The sequence below is a fragment of the Sugiyamaella lignohabitans genome, chromosome B (assembly GCF_001640025.1).
Source record: "Sugiyamaella lignohabitans strain CBS 10342 chromosome B, complete sequence".
Lineage (NCBI taxonomy): Eukaryota > Fungi > Ascomycota > Dipodascomycetes > Dipodascales > Trichomonascaceae > Sugiyamaella > Sugiyamaella lignohabitans.
In genome coordinates this window covers 175,312-190,157 of record NC_031674.1, presented here as the reverse complement: position 1 = coordinate 190,157, position 14,846 = coordinate 175,312, and the positions used below count along the sequence as shown (strand labels likewise).

General features: G+C 41.4%; 5 protein-coding genes and 1 non-coding gene across 6 annotated transcripts; 4 read left to right on the top strand and 2 right to left on the bottom strand.

Moving 5' to 3' along the window:
* Window positions 1-459: 459 nt before the first annotated feature.
* YJU2 (Yju2p) lies at window positions 460-1,398 on the top strand (the record flags this gene model as incomplete). Its single annotated transcript, XM_018878958.1, has 1 exon — window positions 460-1,398. The coding sequence occupies one exon, from the start codon at window positions 460-462 to the stop codon at window positions 1,396-1,398; it is 939 nt and encodes a 312-aa protein (XP_018736919.1).
* A 199-nt stretch (window positions 1,399-1,597) lies between these two features.
* Window positions 1,598-3,982, bottom strand: SUL1 (Sul1p; the record flags this gene model as incomplete). Its single annotated transcript, XM_018878957.1, has 1 exon — window positions 1,598-3,982. The coding sequence occupies one exon, from the start codon at window positions 3,980-3,982 to the stop codon at window positions 1,598-1,600; it is 2,385 nt and encodes a 794-aa protein (XP_018736918.1).
* Window positions 3,983-6,910: 2,928 nt separating this feature from the next.
* AWJ20_2030 (uncharacterized protein) lies at window positions 6,911-9,226 on the bottom strand (the record flags this gene model as incomplete). The annotated part of the gene is made up of 1 exon (XM_018878956.1): window positions 6,911-9,226. One exon carries the CDS (start codon window positions 9,224-9,226, stop codon window positions 6,911-6,913), a length of 2,316 nt encoding a protein of 771 aa, XP_018736917.1.
* Window positions 9,227-10,233: 1,007 nt separating this feature from the next.
* AWJ20_2029 (Bifunctional purine biosynthesis protein purH) lies at window positions 10,234-11,244 on the top strand (the record flags this gene model as incomplete). The annotated part of the gene is made up of 1 exon (XM_018878954.1): window positions 10,234-11,244. The coding sequence occupies one exon, from the start codon at window positions 10,234-10,236 to the stop codon at window positions 11,242-11,244; it is 1,011 nt and encodes a 336-aa protein (XP_018736916.1).
* Window positions 11,245-11,391: 147 nt separating this feature from the next.
* AWJ20_2028 lies at window positions 11,392-11,465 on the top strand (the record flags this gene model as incomplete). The annotated part of the gene is made up of 1 exon: window positions 11,392-11,465. It is a non-coding gene; the product is annotated as a tRNA-Ile (tRNA).
* A 1,465-nt stretch (window positions 11,466-12,930) lies between these two features.
* AWJ20_2027 (uncharacterized protein) lies at window positions 12,931-14,373 on the top strand (the record flags this gene model as incomplete). The annotated part of the gene is made up of 1 exon (XM_018878953.1): window positions 12,931-14,373. One exon carries the CDS (start codon window positions 12,931-12,933, stop codon window positions 14,371-14,373), a length of 1,443 nt encoding a protein of 480 aa, XP_018736915.1.
* Between the last annotated feature and the right edge of the window lie 473 nt (window positions 14,374-14,846).

Genomic DNA, 14,846 nt, shown 5'->3' with positions numbered 1-14,846 from the left:
AGAGGGATTGGCGCCAACGCCATGATCATCTGCTTTTCTCATGGGATTAGAACTGGAGCTAAATAATACTAGCGATATTTCCTGAAAAGAAGATAAGATTTGGAGATTACAGCTGATATATGAAATGTACTACAGAGATACTATCGTGCAGCTTCTGTGGAGCAATAGCAAACCGGGTGTTGATGAAGCCACTGATCTTTGTTATGACACCAACATTTCCGCTAGCTAAATCTCTGTTGCAGACACCAGTTATTACTGTACGTTTTTGTGGGACAGGTTTACTCTCCCAGTCAGGTAAGGTCGGCTTCCAAAGCTCATTATAACAGTAGAGCAATATAAGCCCCATGCGCCGCACTGGTCTTAGATTTTACTTCATATGCAGTATTGTATGTGCTGCTGATTCTCTAATCTATTAAAGCTACTGTTCAGAGTAGCAAAGTAGAGGGTTCTTTTTCAAAAATGGGTGACCGTAAAACAGTGAACAAATACTACCCTCCAGATTTCGATCCTTCGAAAATCACGAAGAAGAGGAAATCCATTAAGGAGTCAGCAGCAGCAAGTTTGCAAACTGTGCGGTTGATGGCTCCGTTCTCTATGCGATGTACGACATGTGGCGAGTTCATATATCGAGGAAAGAAATTTAATGCAAAAAAGCAGCCTACCGGTGAATCATATTTAGGGATCAAGATCATTCGTTTCTATATCCGATGTCCTCGCTGTGCTGGAGAGATTAGGTTCAAAACTGATCCGAAAATTGGCGATTATGTTACAGAACAGGGAGCTGAACGGAACAGAGAACCATGGCGTGAAAAAGCAGAAGAGGAGGAGGATCTCGAGCAGAGGCTTGATCGTCTAGAAAGAGAGGAAATCGAGCAACAAGAAAGGGAGCAATTGAGAAAACAATATGGAATAGCGGGTGCAGTCACCGCAAAGAAGGATCAGAATAATCCAGATGCCGACATTATGGCTGAACTTGAAAGCAAAGTCCTAGATAGCAAAAGAGAGATGGAAATTCAAGATGAGCTGGATGCCATTCGAACCCGTAATGCTCGTATTGAGATGGCTGCTTCAGGGGGAGGATTGCTGGAGCGTGCTCAGGAGGTCGTACAGTCAGCCGTTGTCGGGAAGAAGAAACTAGAAGAGGAAGAAGATGAAGAAGCAGCAAGAAAGGCATTTAAACGGACTTCGGATGGTGTAATTATTAGACAGGCTCGACCACCAGATGATACTGGGCCATCAGCGACAAGTACTTCTAATGTTTCCAGTACTGTGCCCATAAAGCCTACGGTCCCTAATGCATCACTGTTCAATCCAACTAGTGTTCTGAAGAAGCCCGTGAAAGGGGGTAAAAAACTGAATGCTTTGGGCGTCGTAGTAAAGAAAAAAAGCCTAGTCTAATTATTTATAAACCGTTTGCAAGATCAATGAGCGAGCGAGTCCTATTTATTTGTAACTTATTTTAATGGAATAAAATTTATGAAAAGCATAAAATAATACAAATTTAGGTAGAAAAGGGATAATTCAATTCATTACAGGTCATTACCAAATATAAAACAAAACGGAGACATACAAAACATAGCAAAACATAACAATTTTTTTATTCCCTAGACTCAGGGAATTCTAGATTGGGAATCTCGAGATGGAAAAATGGGGTATTCGTAGCAATAATTGGGATGTAACTTCCATCATTGCTCAGTTGAGAAACCGTGTCCCGTTCCTCCTCATCCCTATATTTATTCTTTTTCTTGGACTCTTCCTCTACAGCCTCTGTGGCAGATCCATCGACTCCAGCAGCTTGTCGTAGAGAAATTTCAACATAATGTCGCTCAGGTCTTGTCTCTGAATTGTCGCCTCCAAATGAGTGGGCCATAAGAGCACGACGAGACCAAACTGATAAAATGCCAACAAAATGGTACTCAACCTCACGATTAGCGTACTTGTTGAGCTCCTGTCTGATATCAGCCAGAGCTTGAACACCATTCAAATCAATGTGAGGACTAGCAGAGAAGTCAAAAACAACAGCACGTAAGAGTGGTCTCTCATCAACAAAGCCTTCATCGTATACCTTGTGTCGAGGACCGTGGTCATTCCAGGGTCTCTCGCCTAAGGTCAATTGATGCTGTTGAACACCACCCTTCCTTGTCTGTTTTCTAACTTCTTGAACAAGAATCTCTAACTGTCTTGCCGCATTGGGGAAAGTAAACGACTCACCTGGTCTGAACACAAACACACCAGGTGGAGGTGGTTGAATTAACACGTCCTTGTTAATGTTATGATGATTTAAAGGTACCCACGTGTATTTCTTAACAGTAGTAGGTTTTGGGTTAGCTGAACCACTGCTACTGGTTTGACGAACAACTTCATATTTTTTCTTATCTTCAGGGTCATTATCAATTCTTGAAGTCTCCTCGATAGCGCCATTAGCCTCACTATAATTTGGATTCAAATATTCGACCACCTCAACACGTCCCAAGAACTGACCAGTAGGGAACGAAATGCGCAATAGTAAGAATACTAAACAAGCAGCGAACGAAAAATAGATACCTGATTCAAGCGAAACGAAAACAGATAGGAACACGGCACCGAGAAAAACGATAGTTTCAACTGGTGACGACTTCCAAAACTTCCAAGTCACATACCAAGGGGCCATAAGATCAGTAACAGCATGAATAATAACAGCACTCAAACTGGCATTAGAAATCCAATAAAAGGTACCAGTCAACCCGTAGATAGCGACAATAACCACAATACCAGTAAAAATACCAGCGAGAGGAGTACGAACACCACACTTGGACTTAAGAGCAGATCTAGAAAATGAACCGGTAGCAGGGTAGGCATTGAAAAAGGTACCGATCATATTGGTAGTACCAATAGCAATAAGCTCTTGATTGGGGTTGATTCTATAGTCATTAACACGACCAAAGGACTTTGCAATAGCAATGTGCTCCATAAGAAGAATAACAGTGGAAATGGGTAACTCAGGAGCCAAAGCACTAGCTAAGTTTTGATCAATAGTGTGATAGCCAACATTTTGCAGGCCACGAGGAACGGTTCCGAGAACACTGATAGGAAACTTCTTGGGATTCTTATGGTGGTGGCAGATACCCCATGAAATCAATGTGGAAAAAATAATGACAAATGCATTTCTCAACACCGAACCAAAAAAGAATACTCTTTCGTACTTGGGATATCTCTTTCCAAGAAAAGCGAAAAGCCATCTCGAAAAATACAAGATAAACAATGAGACAAGCCCAAAAGCAGCATCGAGATTCGAGTGCTTTAAATTTTGTAACGTGTGAATAACCACCAAATGGGTAGCATCACGAGTATTGAAGAGCTTTGAAATTCCCATCAAACCAGGAACTTGACCAGCTGCGATAGTGAAGGCAGAACCAGTCATGAAACCTAATACAGCAGGCATTGGAATATACTCTAGAATAAAACCCAATCGCAACAAACCTATTCCCAAAGCGATGGCACCACAGAGAAGAGACAAGCCAAGAGCAATGTAAGTAGGGTCATTGGCATACTCAGGATGCTTATGAATCACATGGGCAATGGCCTTCGATGTTTGTAATGACATAACAGCAACTGGACCGATGGAAACATCCTTAGAAGTAGCAAAGAAACAATAAATCATTACACCAACAAAAGATGAGTACAAACCAATCTGAGGAGGGAGAGTAGCAATTTTAGCATATGACATACTCTGAGGAACTAGAACAGCACCGACAGTGATACCGGCAATTAAATCGCCATAAAGCCAAACAAAATTGTATCTATAAATCCAACGAATGATGGGAAATAATGAAAGTAAATACTCTTTGATTTTTTTGGGAGTGTCAGCAAAGACCTCACGGCCAAAGTCTTTTATAGACACAGGAGGCTCGTCATATTGAGGAATGGAAATATATGAAGGTTCAGCTTCATCATTAGCTCCATTCCCCGAGGAACTAAATAAATGGTCAGAGCCCGTAGACATTATGAAGTCGACGTGGGAATAATATGAGAACCAGCTTGTTATAGGAAGTAGATATTACAAATTTCAAAGCAGATTCCCCAATATTTAACCTCTAACGGTCTCTTTCGAAGAAATGTCATTGCCGGCCGCTGTCACCAGGCCGAGATCTATGTATGGTACAAAAAAAAAAAAGTAAGCAAAAAGCAATGCAGGAAAAAGTAATACGCTGCTAATAGATTTGCTCTATGCCTGCCAGGCACTCGAGTTGCATATAAAAGTGAAAACGGGTCCTGGTTAAGGTTAGAGAATGCACAATCTGTCAATCATATTAGACTATTACGATGAGATGACGAAATCGCAACCTACTAATTATCAAACAGTAAACGGAGCATTGACCCCTTGTTATATATAACTAATAATCATTCTAATATCAATTTTTAAAGGAAAAAAAGATTTTTTCAACTGATACAAATTTGATTGCTAAATTACCGCCACAGAGTAGCGGCAACTGTGAACATGGGGATGTAGATTAGGTGCATAACCGTTTCTTTTTTGTGCATTACAATATGATATCAAATCACGTGGAATATTGTCATATTTCACCTTTTTTCTGATGTCTGACGGGGCATTTGCATCACCGTGGCTAAAAACTCTAAAAGAGTGGCTTAACGGGCTAAACGGGGGCTAAGCGGCAGGTGTCAGAGAAGGTGGATATGGCATAGACTTGGCCGATTGGCCAGCACTTTGCAAGGAAGAAAGAGGCGCACATGAAGCTATCGGCTATCAAGATCTAGATCTTGACTTGTGACCGACGCTACCCCTATTTTTTTTTACTATAATGCCGAACAGCTACCTAATCTTCTTGACATGAATCTCAATTCACACAAGTACATAAACCTTCTGCGTACCAATAGAAACTAGATATGAAGCAGCAGGTCATGTCGAAATAACAAGAAATATTGCGATACTGGTACGCCTTTAAAGAATGTAGTTAAAGCACTCATTTAAAGCACTCATTAGCAGTGATTGACAATGCCAGATTCCATGTACGCTAATTTTCGATAAGCATCAGCGTCGCCAATTATTAGAGGGGCTACCCCTCAATCGCCTTATCTCTGGGGGCTAGTTTCACTAATCTGTATCGTGTGATTGTAGGATTGTCTTGGCATCGCAATCTACACCATCTAGATAGACTCGAGATGCCGAGCTCGTTCGGCACCAGCCCAGCAGATGTGAGGAATGACATTCTGCCGCAAAAACCTGTGACTGTATAGTATGGGGAACCGTTGAGAAATCGCCAATCCTACGATCTATTCTATTCATACTTCACCGCCACGATACCGCCACGACACCGCCACAATCTCAAATTACTTTTCCTGATATGTGTGGAACTGGAGGTGAATCACTGCGATGGGGGATGTGAGCTTATCCATAAGCGTCATGTACCGATCTCATCTGGATCGCGATCTGCTATTCTGGGGATGTACGGTGTAGTTTAGCATAGGTATCAGGCCAGAGAAGTATATCCTCAGATGGTCATGGTAGTTAGTTATTGGTAGGTGGTTTGCAACACTAACTGGGAACACAATTTACAACCCGGTTTAACTGCTTCGTCGAATCTTCTGGGATTTCAGGAGTAGAAACTATGCCTGTGGTATATAGCGTGGAGTCCTCAATACTATAAATCATATGTGAAGTCCTCATCGATAGATTAAGCTCCTGGTTAGACATAATTAAATAATGAGCTATGAGGATATCTTATCTTAGCTGGTTTAAATTCCATAGGTTACATACGGACCCTATACAGCGAGGATATATTGTAAGTACTGACCAGAAAGGCAGTCACGCAGGTTTAAATGAGGTCAAGATCCAATTGACCCATCCTTAAGCCCGCCCAGATCGATGTTAATTAAATTTCAGACTGTCTGATATCAATATTTGCTTGAGACCATTAAACGGCGGACCCTGCATACAGCCTTCTCCCGCTAAAGCAATACCGCACCAGACAAAGCTTCACCAATTTATCATACTGAGAGATACTAGGCCCTACTGGCTATGACACCTACAATGAGTATTAAAACACAGACAATTAATCGAATTTTTCAGACATCTGGAATCAATTATCTAAGGAACACGTTATATTACAGTGCTTTTTTTAAAGCGTATCCAGTAGGACCGATCAATAGACTTTTCCACTCCTCGAGATGGAACTTCAATGAGTCGGGCAACAAGTCTCAGATCAATGACGATATACTGTCGTTGGTTCCGAAAAAGGGTAGAGTTAGCATAATTGACCACGAGGGCAAATTCACAAGCAATGTGAACTTGAAAAAGTTTCTGCAGAGACAGTTTGACAAGAATAAATTTCAACTGGTTGTAGTTAAGTTTTCACATCATCACCACCAACATGGAAAGGCTGGCATTGCATCGGAAGAGAGTGAAGATGGTGAACTCACGGAACAAATCGCACATGATCCAGATGTGGTTTGTAAAGTAGTGCCTGTGTTGAATAGTGAGGCAAAAGCTAAGCCGAATAAACGTGATAATAAGCCCAAAAAGCCGAAGGTGGCCGGTGTCAAGGACATTCCTATATCATGGAATATCGCTCTGAGTGATATGGAGGGCCAAAAGAAGCTAGCCATAAAATCCGTATTGACCCGTGGTCATACTTTACAGATCCACCTTGATAGTAAACCTGGAATGAGATATTCAAGGCAGCTAAGTCCCTTGGAGGTCGAAAAAAGAAACCTCCTAGTAGACAAATGCGATGAGATCTGCTCAGAGTGGGGAGACCCGTCCCACAAGCGGGAGGGATCCATATATGGTCGGATGACTCTATTTTATACACCGAAAAAGAACTTGTAGAATACCAACGAGATAAATTTTGTATAAAAGTAAATTATTTTTCACATACTAATAAATAAACAGCACCAAATTTGAAAACAAAACTTAGTCCTTCAAATGATACAAGGCAACAGCGCCTTGCAACCACCCTCTCTCATTTGTTCCATAATACGGCATACCACTAGCTAAAAACGTTTCACCATTCTGTTGAATCCCTGCCAAGCTTGTACCAAACCCATTACTATAGGGCCAGGGGCTCTCTTCAATCAGAAGTTCAAAGTTACCTTTACCATGCTTTGATAGATCAAGCCGCCAAACCTGACCCCTTTCATTCTGACCAAACGGAGAACTCGTATATAGATACTTATCTATGATAGTACCTTCATGACCGAATCTACTAAAGGATCCAGATTCCATGCCCTTTCTTGTTTTAAAGCCAAGATAGCCTTGTTCATATGCAGTCAATTCATCAGTCGAATTATACAATGACAAATCCTCAATCACTCCAATTTCTTTAATGCGGAACAGGTAAATTGCGCCACATTGACTACATTTGACCCTTCCAGTACGGTCAGAATGGACGTCCTCGGTAGTACTTCCGACAGCAATCCAACCATCATTATTACCAACCAGTAGCTTGCCACCAAAATTGGCCCCAGTGTTGACATTACTAGAAAGAACAAATACGTACTTAAAGTCCTTCTTGGAATCAAAAGCGAATACCTTTCCCACTCCTTCAGCACCAATCAATAAATAGTTTGTCGATCCTCGTGAAACAACAGCCACTTTAGATCCAAACAAGCTATATCCAGGAGACGATGTCAGTGATGGTAAATGTAACACGATCTCAGCCACATCTTTAATATCAAATTCTAAGGGCACTCTACTACGACTCTCAACAGCAACAGAAAATATTGACTGCAAAGATAGTCCGTTGATTACATGGACTTCACCAGCCTGAGGACGACCACTGATATCAGAATACGGGGATCCGACAACCAGATCGTCTATCCCATCACCGTCAACGTCTCCGACGACCAGTGACTCGCCCGCTAGCTTATCACCAAAACTACCGTACTTAACACTAGCAGAACCCCAATGAATATTGAAAATATTTCTATTCTCCAAAAAGAAACTTAACCGAGATGTACCAGGACGGCTGACAATCAAAACATCAAAACCAGCCAATGTAATCTTGGTCATTTTGGCACCAAATCTTTCGTTGAATTGATAAGGTGGTCCCTCCTCAGGCATTTCAAGAGTAATCATTTTAGCAGGGGTTTTCACAGCAATATTATTATTTGACACAACCAACTGAGATAGTTCCACAACATATACACTGCCTTTAGGAACTTCTTTAGCAGTACGCCCGAATCCAAATGTCACCGACTCATATGGAGCCGATATTGCTAAACAAAGTTCATCGTTTAAAAACTTACCAATTGTTAACGAAGTACCAAAAGCTCCATTGGGTACACCCGTGGAAATAACAGTTGCTAACTCAGCTAGTACTTTGGAGTCCGAGTCACCGAAAATGTTCTGATGGGCCGATATTTCAAGTTTAGTATCAGAGCTAATACTTTGTGCCAATGGGATATCCAAATAAGGGGTCGACTGAGTGGTATAATCTTCAGTAGGTAGAGTCTCATTCTCATACAAAAAATTTGAATTTCGGTATGATTTGCCTTTCATTCCTTCATAGACTTCGCAGACTGACCACGGGTCAGCCGGTGTGGTTTGGTTTGCGAACCATTCAGCCAGCGAATATGAACAATGTCGGGTGGCAGTTGACATCTCAGTAACGCCTCCCAAAAAGTAATCATCAATATGTTCAAATAGAAGAGGCGATCTTTGAGCGTAGGGGGCGAATGCACTCACTGCCAGCTGTAGCTCTGCACCCAAAGCAGCTTTTCCACGAAACATACAGTAATCAAGCTGGGAGCTGGTAACAGAATACCCAGCTCGTGAAATAATCTCCAGTATATCAGCAGTCGGGTATTTCCATTCCCCTTGTATCCAATCTAGATTAAGACCTGACTGCAGCATTCTGCGAACATAAATCATGTCGCCTCCGGTATCGAGCACGCTATGAGCTTCTGCCACATCACCATTAAACTCCCGATTAGCTAGCATTCTTAGTAAACCTTGCTGAATGCCTAAGGAATGCCAACTGATATCCGCGACCTGGTGAGTCAAAATGCCGAATATGAATGCCTTCAATGCTAACTCATTGTCAGATTCATCTTTAGCCCCGGAATTATGGACTCGTCCTCTCTCTTTATATTTGAAAGCATTTAGCACTCTTTGAAAAGCATTCATTTTGAGGTTTCTAACCACAGAGTCTATGCTCCTTGGTCCAATGTTGACTTGCCCTTTGTCTTGTTTATCTGCTTTCTCAAATTCATGAATCCAATCCTCCATGATACTGTCACCCCTGATAGAACCGCCATGATACTTCTCAGACCAGTAGTCGACAGCAGTCTTAAGGAATGGAGGCCAATGTGTATCTTCAGCCAGATCGGACCGACTAAGACAAGAATAAAAAGCATCTGGGAAGAAAGCTCCTGCTCGGGTGAATCCGGCCAGTTCATCAGTCTGAATATCTTCTGGTAAATATGGCAATGTTCGTTGGGCTATTGAAATATGAACTCTATGCTATTGTTAGATGTCAAACATATCACTGTTCTATTTTAAATCTTCGCTTACCCAACTCCGCAGCCGGAGGTTTTATCAAGTATCAGAGTCCATGCTAGTAGAGCAATCAGGTTCCTGAGAGTAATGCCTAGGACAGTCATTATATCTAAATCCACCAACTGCATCAAATTCAATAAGTATCTGATCAATTGGTGCCTGTGTTATATACAGTCCCTGTTACCCTCGTCCCCACCTTCAAGGTAGTTCTATTGTTCCGCTCAACATAACTTTGGATAGCCTAGTTCTGGTCAATTATGCAGTGCATCCATGTGATGCGGCGGATCTACGTTGTGATAAGATAACAGAACCGATTATGCACTCAGATAAGGCAAATACGAAGGAGATGCTAGCCATTATATTTTTAATTGGTCGCAACGTTTGACTGTCATGCTGTTACTTTTATACACACAATTAAATATCTCTTCCATTTTTTGTTTGATATTTTAGATGGCTGGAACTGTAATCCTGAAAACGTGTTGCCTCTCCCCTCATTAGGGAAGTTGAGAAGTAATATCGAATGACCGGCTTCTTCTAGCATTGTTGGTCAGTGGAAGCTGGATTAAGGTCAATTTGTTCTGCCTGTCTAAGTTCTCCTACTATAAATTCAGTGCGAAAGTTTGCCTCATGCGCCGCATGTATAGATCATGATCGACGGACGCTTAATACTAAATGCACTGGCTATCCAACTGACATAGTTAAATGTTCTTTGAATCGCTCAGATCAAGGACTATAAAATGCCTAAACCAATTCGGTTGACGGCGTCCAAATCATCACGGATAAACAAGCCATCAGTTGGGAAGAAACCTGCTCTTCCTCTCATGCCATCCGACATTGCATTTTTAAAAGATTTTGATGAAAAGAAATCGCTTCGACAAGCCCGATCTAAAGCCCAACAAGAAAAACTTCAGGATGACGGACCAGCCGAGTTGGAATGGCAATTGCAAGTTAGCACTATTCCGGATATTGTAAAATCTATGAGGATAGTTTTGGATAGAATGTGGGCCCCCATACCTGAGAAGGGTCTTGGTAGAGAAGGCAGAGGAGATGTTTACCATTTCCGAAAATCAATACCGCCTCTGGTCCGAACTACCCACTTATATGCCATTTATCCAGACAATTCTACATATGTAGATAGAGAAATACGAACAGCTTGCGAGGATGGTACCGTTCGGCGACTTGTTGTTAATTTGGTAGAAGGCAGTGATTTGCTGATAGAGTCAACGCATTATTATGCTATACTCGATGAGCAAGTCCGGAAATATGAGGAATCACTTTCTAAATCTGAAGATGAAGGGTCAAAAGTAGTGACTTCTGCAATAGTCAAGGCGTTAAAAATATTCAAGAAGTTGTTAATAAAAAATCCAACGGCAATTTCATTATCACTGTCAGAATTAGAGGACGTTGATCTTGCAAAACTAAGAAATAACCTGCTATCACTAGGGTTTTTGACTCTACAATCTGGGCAGATGGATTCATTTGTAATATCAGTGCCGAATATAGGATCGTATTTAAGGCTCGTCGCATCCAGTCGTAAATGGATCATCCGTAATCTCGATAAGATGTCCTGGAAAGAGCTGTTGGAGTCTACATTACAAGAGCGCTGGGAATCTAATAAAACATATTGGTATGATTTCAAAGGGTGTCTGCTAGAATGGGTGTTGTATGATTGTTTTGGCGGTGGCTGGTGTGAACCCTTCAAGACACCAGTTGGAAGAGGTTGGAAGCTTACAGGTAAGAAAGGATAATGCCCCTTTAGACTTCTGTAATATAATATATAGTCCAATGTACTATATTCATACGAACAATGATGATACGTGATTTATCTCCGATATCTCATGATATAGGAATCAAAATTTTCGAGTGGCAGTTTGTGAAGTGACACCGCAAGATCTGGTTCCTTGGCCCAGTTGGTTAAGGCACCGTGCTAATAACGCGGGGATCGGCGGTTCGATCCCGCCAGGGACCATAGATTTTTGCTGATTCTCATTGTATCCCAACGTAGAACAATAAGAAGTTTTAATTTTTATAAAATTTATTGACGGAAGGATCATAAAAATAGCTTGTTAATTTAGAATTCCGCCATATGTCCTGCATGCTTAGGCTTATCTCCTGCACGTGATTGCTGTTTACATCTTCGCGTTGAACTTTTAGAATTGACATCAGCTTTGTATTCAGCATGAGAAGGAGGAAATCCTCTTCTTTGTTATTCAAAGATCATGACGTACCAATGCAAATACCGAATGATAAAGATGAGGAGCCATCAACTTTGTTTGCTCGTAAGTGAGGGTGCTCAGGTCTTGGTTGACGGTCCAAATGTTCAAGAACTGTAATATGCAGGGTCCTACAAGTGTTGACGGTTGTGATTTTCCAACTAACTTTTTATAGCATTTTCTGAAGTCGATGGACCCCCATTCCTCAAAACAGAGTCAAAGCCTGAGTTCCAGCTTTTTAGTGATGTCGTGCTGGAAATAGAACCGGAAGAAAGGAAGATTTTGAATGAGCTAGACGATCTAATACCTTCGAGTCCTAACAAACATTCTGCGTTTAATAGCTCTACCAAGAAATCTAAAGAAGAGAGCACAGAAGCTGGTCAATTCTCTACCAAAACCTGGGAGGATTTTTACCCAGCATTTACAAGTAATGGAGAGCATATGCTCAATTCTGACTTGAAAAGTAGAAATCACAAGCTACAACTGCGATTAAGCTCAGAGCATGATCGTGAATACTTCGAGGTAGTTTTGAGGAGATATAACAGTGATACTCCGATCAGCATAGGAAATGACCTGGTGACAGCGGGGCAACTTGCTAATTGTCTCTATGGCTTAGTTGTGGGAAGGGAGTCGCCATTGTTCACATTTGATCAGCGACGAAAAAGATTCATTTCGACTTCTAAATGCAGAATAATGGGATGTAGCCAGGACGTTGTTGATCAACTGATTAATTTTTTTATTGAGTGCGGTTCTCGCTTAAGGAGATTGAAGTATACTGCTGAAGTAATCATATCAAAAGGCAGCACGAACTCAGTATTATATGCATTTGCGAATTGTTTGAATCAAGTTGTACATCGCATAGAGGCATTTGCTTTAAGACAATATATGAGCCAAAATCGCTATTCGCAATTTCTGCTACACTTCTACAATGACTTTCAGGAACCAGCGAGGATATTAGTCGTATTAACAACAATACTAGGCTGTGCAGACATTCAACTATCACCGAAGCTAAATAGGTTACCTAATTCTTGCCGACTTCTAGATGAAATTTACCATCGAGCATTGGTATTCGAGTCTTCCGACAACCGCCTCTATACTCTTACAAAACTAATTTTACTAAGAACATCGTCGCCGTGGCTTCCGGAAGTCGGCCGTCTAATAGGGCTAGAGAGCAAAGAAGTATTTTCTAGAACCAGCAGAGATATTGCTATCTCGGAAATCATGTTCTTGAAGTATGATCCAGACACCGACCTACTCAAGCTGGACCTCGAGCAAATTCCAGTCTTTCTTCATATTCGACTAGCACAATTAGTGCTAGAAAGCCTTAATTGTTTCATAGTTGTAGCACGGTATGGATCTGAAGAATTGAAGAGCCAGATGTATCAACTAGACCCCAACTTAGTTTTAGAATGGCGAACAAACTTTGCTGAAATTCTTGAACTAAGAAAAGCCGTTCAAGTGTATGAGGAGAAGTCTAATGCATTTGGTCTATCGAGGGTGCTATGGAATAAACAAAGTGATCTGACACCCAGATCTGTCGATGTGGATACAGTAAATTTCTTTGATGTACCCAGCCAATATCCTTCAATTCCGTCAATAAACGCAAGTCTTGACAGGGCCGACCGGAGTCACAAAGGAGACATTGTTGAAAAGATAGTAGATGGCACTTTATTCGGAACCTTGCGGGAAGCGAGGGACGATGAATTGCCCATTGAAATGGTTGCACAGTTGAGCTTCGCACCTATAATCCGTACACAATGGAAATTAGCCAACAAACTTGTTATGCGTATTTTTAAAGGAGAACAGGATATCGTTGACCATGCCAGACTAATAGAGCAGACATATTTTCTGGCTAATGGAGAACTTGCGATAAGGCTCGAAGAAAGAATCTTCGGCACAACAACACAAGGGGGTCTGGCACTAGATGCTCAGCACTTTGGGATGGAGATATCTGGGTCTTGGCAGCCAACATCGCTTGAAATAAATAGCTGTTTATCGGGGGTGCTAGAGGATGTTATAAGAAAGTTGCCAGGGGTTTGTAACGAGGTACGCCAAGCGGGATTTATTAATTTTGGGTTTTCTGAGAAAAATCGACAGCAATCTAATCTTTTTGCTACGTCGGTACTTAAGTTGACTTACCGCGTGCCAAAGCCTCTTTCGCTTATCTTTAATTCAAAGGCCATTTATTATCTGGATAAGATATTCCAACGACTGATAATGGGATTACGATTAACTCATTGGCTAAAGATGAAGCGTCACGGGGTCTATTGTGTTCAGAACCAACAACTACGTAACTTTATTTCGTGCTCCTTAAGTTCTATAAACTTGGCCATAAGAAACATTTGGGAAGCTCTTATAAACAAGCTGGTGGTAATGAATGTTGAAGAAGAAACTTCACTAGAACAAGTGATTTCCGAAGTCACCACAGCACTTGATCGAATTTTCACCAATATGATCTCAGGCCCTGAAGAAGAACTTCTTTTCTCCATATACTCCGTTGTTTTCGAGCCGACGACTGACGATGATAAACTTCGAAAGTTGATAGTCCAGCTTATCAGTCAACTCCAGAAGCAAACGATCCAGGCTAATACTGATGCGCTTATATTTACCCGTATATTTACCGATCAGCTACAGTTCAGTGGGTTCTACGAAAGAAACGACTGACAACATTTGTCCGGTTACTATTTATTTCTTAATTTTATTGCATTTCACACATCGTCGTGACTAAGGCAGAGCCTGACCCACTCAAATACAACAGCATAAGAGATACTTGGAAGTGACTCGTGTTAATTTACATGAATACTAAAACAATTCTTCCAGTTTAATAATTTTAAATTCGTTGCAAAAAAGATGTATGACTTTTGGTTGTTGGAATTTATCGGCTGTAGTTGAAGACGTTCTTAAGGAGACCATCACGTTGGGCAAGTCTGTTAAGAGAGTCATCGGCCTCACCACGGGCTCTAACGTAACCAGAGAGAGCGTAGGTGGTGTTGGAACCAGAGATGGCACGTCCGTTCTCGTCAACGTTAGCAACGTTGATTTGGACAGAGGCGTGGTCCTTGGCCTTGATGATACGGTTGGTGGCAGAGCACTTTCTGGGGACGTAAAGCTCGACCTAGAAGAATGTTAGTTACTGA